This window comes from Barbus barbus (genome assembly GCF_936440315.1).
Source record: "Barbus barbus genome assembly, chromosome: 36".
Taxonomy (NCBI): domain Eukaryota; kingdom Metazoa; phylum Chordata; class Actinopteri; order Cypriniformes; family Cyprinidae; genus Barbus; species Barbus barbus.
In genome coordinates this window covers 25,468,689-25,474,822 of record NC_136714.1, presented here as the reverse complement: position 1 = coordinate 25,474,822, position 6,134 = coordinate 25,468,689, and the positions used below count along the sequence as shown (strand labels likewise).

General features: G+C 36.9%; 1 protein-coding gene across 1 annotated transcript; it reads left to right on the top strand.

Annotated features, from left to right (window-relative positions):
- The first annotated feature begins 2,588 nt into the window (after positions 1–2,588).
- Positions 2,589–4,196, top strand: LOC306855662 (urokinase plasminogen activator surface receptor-like). Its single transcript, XM_079394455.1, has 5 exons — positions 2,589–2,731; positions 2,815–2,919; positions 3,233–3,364; positions 3,608–3,718; positions 3,823–4,196. Exons 1-5 carry the CDS (start codon positions 2,683–2,685, stop codon positions 4,011–4,013), a joined length of 588 nt encoding a protein of 195 aa, XP_079250581.1. The 5' UTR covers positions 2,589–2,682; the 3' UTR covers positions 4,014–4,196.
- The last annotated feature ends 1,938 nt before the right edge of the window (positions 4,197–6,134 follow it).

Genomic DNA, 6,134 nt, shown 5'->3' with positions numbered 1-6,134 from the left:
GAATGACCTGCCCAACTCAATCCCAGCAGCTGAATCCTTACCTATCTTCAAGAAACGGCTAAAAACTCATCTCTTCCATCTTTATTTGACCCTCTAACTCTAGCACTCTCCATTCTAGTTTTATTTTATCTATCTGTCTTCTATTTATTAAAAAAAAACACACACACACACACACACACACATTTGACCCTCTATCAATTGCTAGCTTTTCTTGTAAAACTAACACGTTTCTTTTTTCTATATTCTATCTACTCATTTTCTTAAAAAAACAACAACAAAAACAATCTATTCTACAGGAATGTCACTTCTACATGACATTCTTGACAGTGGCAGAAGGAAGTATACAGATTGTGTTTAATGCATCTGCAAATGTACTGCATGTCACATCCGTGTACAAAATACTTATAAAATCACTGTTTTTTTTAGTCGCTTGCACACATTTAGGAGACATATTATTGGCATTATTTCTTGCTATGGTTTAACACTAAACCTTTGCACTAGTACATTCAGCAGTACAATTTGACCATATTTAAAAGACAATGGAAGTATAAAATTACATATTATAAGACGTACTTAAGTCCTACTAATGTGGGTCAAAAAACATAGTTTAACTAACTGCATTTAATATAGCCTATATTTAAAAACTAATATATTTGCATTTAATTCCAATTAACATTCAAGTCCAACAAAATACATTCAGTTAGTACTCAAGTGCATTATTTTTAAAGTATGCCATTTATATAATAAACACTTTTTGAAATTGTGCTAAGGTGTACTTCTTTTCCACAAGCGTTGTGTTAGTTTACACACTCAAAAATTTGATTAATTTTATAGTAGGCTTACTCTTAAGTGACAGTCTGGTTGTTTTTTGGTCTTGTGTCTCATCTAATTAGTTTGCATGTGGATTACCTATAAAGAAAAATAAGTAAATGATAATTAATGATTTTAAAAACACCCATGCTGTTTCCTTCTAGTTCCTTCTAAATTCTAATAATGTTGGCTTGAGAAATACTGAAAAGCTTTTAATGCTACAAGCCCCATACTCAGCAGAGACCTGGGCTTTGATGTGTAGTTTGTTGCTATATCTTTCCAGACTGATCAGACTTACAGTTCTCCTATAAATAATTATTAAATATAAAAAAATTCCCATAGACTTACATTGTCTGAGCAAAAATGTCCCCTCTAGAGGACAATTGCAGTCCACTATAGGGAGCCTCAGGATAAGAAATATTTAAACTCCCATCATTCGCTTTCCTTTTTAATAGATTAAGCATACAAATAAATACATAAAACTCCTTCACACTGAAATGCTAAACCAACAAATCTGATTGTGACAAGATCGGGTCTCTGATGGCCAGAGAACAGTTTGAAAGACGCTTGGAACAGATGTCCTCACGAAAAAAAAAAAAAAAAAAAAAAGGCACAAAAACACATTAAAGAGCTACATTTAGTGCTTGTGAGCTGTTTTGTGTGTCATTGAAAGCTGCGTCATGTCTCTGAGATCGCAAGACCCCACTGCTGCCTCCTCATTAAAGTTTTTCATTAGCATGTGTTTTTAAGACTTGCCAGTTAAAACATTCAAGCGATTTTACACAATTCAAGTATACAAACACATCAAATAGCTAAATTCAGTGTTTGAAGCTGTTTTGTGTGTCACCAAGATCAATGATGTCTCTGAACGCTCGCGCCCTGAAGCTCATTCATTCTCGCTTCTCTCTGCACTTAACAGACAAATACATACAAGATTACTTCAGAATACATGATAGCTTGACAAATATCATAAACAGTTGTTTATGTCTGAAGTGAACAGAAACTGTTGAGAAATAAATCGGATATGGATCATTATATTGGATTTGTGCATTAAAGCGACCCCATTTACAAGCTGCTGTCTCTTTTATGTTAATCTCGAAAAAGAGAAAACCACTCATTGCTCCTGACTGAATAACTTTTGTATCTTTCACAAGGATCACTCTATTCTTGATGAAGACTATGCAATTTAATTTTACATTTGAGTATTCAATTTCTGCACATGCATTTGCTTTTTGTGAAATGTATCTGGTATTGATGTATCTTGTTGTCATAATAAACTTGTCCATAGGAAAATATTATGAGAACAATAACTTTTTTTGTGGTGGGGCCAGCTCAAGAATGCCAAAACACACAAGCGATCTGGGTCTTTTGCCTCAAGGTTGCCCATGTTGGCTTACTCAAGCAAACATCAAAGTTTGTTTACATACTTTAGCCTCTATTTACTTACCATTTTTTTTATAATTTAATGGGTTTGTTTAAAATTTCAAGACAAACGGTTTATTTGAGTGAAAGAGAGTTGGAACTATTCCTTGCCTGGATTCATCAATCACATTAAAATCGGTCATACTGTACGCAAAGCTGAAGTGTAACGGTCAAGATTGAGGAATCACAAAATTAATTTAAACTCTACTTGTGGAAAAAAAAAAAGAAACAAAACGAGTTGGACCTGTATGAACAACACTGGACCCATCTGTACGTCACTGTATGGAACGCAGAAGAAAATATGTAAGTGAAACAGGTTTGTATTTTCATAAAGGTGAGAAAATGAAAGAATGTTCAGTTCTGGGGTGAGGTTTCCTTATTTGCCCGTCTGATGAGCTATAAAATGAGTGCTGAAACAGGCACTTTATCTCATTCACCTCCTGATCAAAGATGGATCTGCAAATCTCACTTTTTCTTCTGTTCGTTCTATTTACTGGAGGTACAAAATATAGTTTTTGCAATGTTATTGGGTACGAATTATATGTCTCTCTCTAACCGCCTCTCTCTTTTTAATTACTAAAGGACACTCTCTCAACTGTAATGACTGCATAAGTTTGGCGGGTTCTTGTGACCAGAGCCGTCAGTGTCCCACTGAATCTACCAACTGCTTCAGTGCAACAGTTACTGGTAAGTTCAGTGTAATGTATTCATAACTGACACAGAACTTATTTTCTGGACAGAATTTATTGCATGCTTAGAATGCTTAGAATCATTATGATAATATAATTTGAAATGTAAAAATTAGTGTGACATGAGAAAAAACTATTTAAAGAATTTTTTTCTAGTGGTCTTATACTTTTGGACCTCACATTGTTCGATCTCTAATAAATAATTTTAATACACTATTGGAAACACTTTCTATTTTGACATATCAATAAACTTTTAATCAAAATAATGTTCATTATTACTGCTCGATCCTGTATCACTTGTGTGTTTTTAGTCAACAGTACTACATATCAGGTTAAAAGCTGTGCTCCAGGTGTCTGTCCAAGTGGATCTGTCAACCTTGGCATTGGACGAGTCTCTTCTGCGTGCTGTAACACAGATCTCTGTAACGCCCAAGATGCTCCAGGTATTGTACTTAACTGAAATAAAGCAGATTAACAATAAATAAATCAGATGGAACTTTATTTTCTATCAGAAATGTGACATCAGCCCGAAAAGAAATGTTGCTTTGCAGGCAGAGCGAATTGTTACTTTGTCCACGATAGATCAGGAAGATAAAATAATTTTCTTTGGTACAATGAACACTTACAATGTTGTGTGCACAATAAGACCAGCACCATGTAAAGCAAATCTTTTTTCCCTCCTGTAGATCTCAGCAATAACACTCCCAATGGAAACAAATGTTATTATTGTAATGGACAGAGCTGCTCAAAAACAGTGATCTGTTCAGGGAGTGAAGACCGCTGCTTTAATGCAACAAGTGAGAATCTGGAAAGAGAAGAAAATTCACTATCTTTCTCACATCACACCAGTGGCCAACTTGATTCTGAGTCTAACTGTTTTCTTCTTTAATATTTTCTTCAGCAAGTTTGGGAAATCCGTCAACGGCTGTTAAAGGTTGTGCCTCTAAATCTATTTGCGATGCCCCAAACTTGATTCCTGCTGTGGTGGGTATCTCATGTTGTTCGGGGAACCTGTGTAACGGTGCTGAGAGCGTCACTCAGAGCTTCCTGTTCCTCTGCTGTTCTCTGCTCTCCTTCATCCTGCTGCACTGAATCCAGCAGCTGCAGCAAAGACGCAATATTATGTGCTTTACAAACATATAGCTTGCATTACCTTTGCATTGATGTGATAAATTCAAAAAGATATACAAAATCTGAATAATTGAAATATAAAAATCACCTTTACAGCTTTTTCTGAGTTTATTTTTAATAAAGCTTACAATGCATGTGTAGCATGGGGCGTGTCACACTGGTGAGTATTTCACTATGGGCCAAAGGATCAGAAGATGGGTGCGGCTACTGGAGAGAGGAAGGCAGCACAGTGGTGGTGAATTATCAACAGAGTCTTTTTTATGATTCAACTGAAGGTTTATATTAAAGTAAAATTATCTTTTTTTCTTTTTGTTGTTTGAAATATGCAAATCACAATGTAATCAACTAATTAGCAATGAACAATAAGTGACAATATTTGTTCTTCACACTCTTCTGTAAGTACTTGGACGAGCAACCTTAACAGCTCGACTCAGATGTAAATCAGATTATTCTCTTTGTACAATAAAATAAAATTAAAATAAAACAATTGGAAAAATTCAATACTTCAAGGAAACAGTAAGCAATATTCTCAAACAAAATAACGCATTCACTTGAATACTCAGAATTCGTATAAACAGTCAATTTGGTTCAATGTACAGAATGAAGTCTCAATTTCACTTTTCAAATTCAGATAAACATTTTTTCCCTCAAAACTGTGGTATTCTTTTCAGGTTGTGAGTCAAATGCTCCAGATTCAATTTGTGGAATCGACTCAGACGAACAGAACCAATTGACTCAGTTCAAGAAAATGTTCGTTCGTTTAGGACAGTTCAGTTCAAAGTCAAGGGCTGTGTCCAAATTCAGGGGGTCTGCATCCTTCGGAGTACTCATTTGAAGGATGTTACGTCACAGCGCCGCGACGAAGGCTGTCCAAATTCGTAGGATCCTTCAAATGCGGCCCACAAATACGTCCTCCTTTTCCCCGAATTGGAAGGATGGGTGTGGTGGATCCTTTAACGTCCTACCTATCCCATAATTCTTTTCGGCAGAGCGTAATGGCGGACGAGGCGAGCGGTAGCGGAGTGGGAGAGGAGTTTCTCTGACAAAACAAGCTAAAGTTTATGCTTCGGCTCAATGAATTTGTAGGAGAAATTAGTAGAATACTTAAAAACAAATAAAAATAGGCTATAATGGCTTACCTGGATGTGACTGTCTTGTAACTAAGGTGTTGCTATGTGGTTGCTAGGGTACTTGGGGTGGTTGCTAGGGTGTTGCTATGAGGTTGCTAGGGTACCCAGGATGGTTGCTAGGGCCGTTGCTATGGGTACCCAAAATGGATGGTTGCGTTAGTCTGATATAAAAAACTCTCCGACAACGAGCAAAGAAAGTATTTAATTTATTTAATTGCTTTATTTCTTCCAAAATAATTAAAATGAGGAGAATAACTCTTTGTTTGTCCATTTTCCCGCTTCTTGCTTGGCGCTGTCACGGTTGCTAGGCGACAGGATAAGAGCAACGGGTAAGGGAGGGAACTGAAAGAAGGGTAGGCTGTCCAAATTCACAAACACCGACTTCCGGGTTTTGCGGACGTCGGAGGATCCCTCCTCCTTCAACCGGGTAGGAAGGATCCTAAGGAGGATGCAGACCCTGAATTTGGACACAGCCAATGTCTTTTGGATGAAGATGGAGAGGAGAAAAATAAAAAAAAACAGTTCGCAATGAGTCCAAGCTCTTTTTGTCCAAGAGCAACAAAACAAAAAGAAAGGAATTCTCCTACCAGAGATGATGAACACAGTTCAACAAGGGAATCGAGTTCGTGGATGGCTCGCCGTGTTTATACGCTCATTGCGTCTCGTGTGTCCAGTATGGAACAGGAAAACTTCTGATGGTGAATCACAATCTCTCACAAAAACCCAGCCAAGGCATGAAAATAGTCTATATTCAAGCAGGGAAGTTAATACGCAGCACTTTAAAGTTGCGTTGGTCTGCATCAGTCACTATTTCTTTGACTCGTCCTCTTCTCGCTCCGATGACAGCTTATCAACGTTTCATTCAAATATTCAACTTTATTTTATCTGGTCTCCTTCCACTCTGAATCTTTAGCTTAAAAGCGGGAAATTTCTGGAGATTATTCCGCACAGC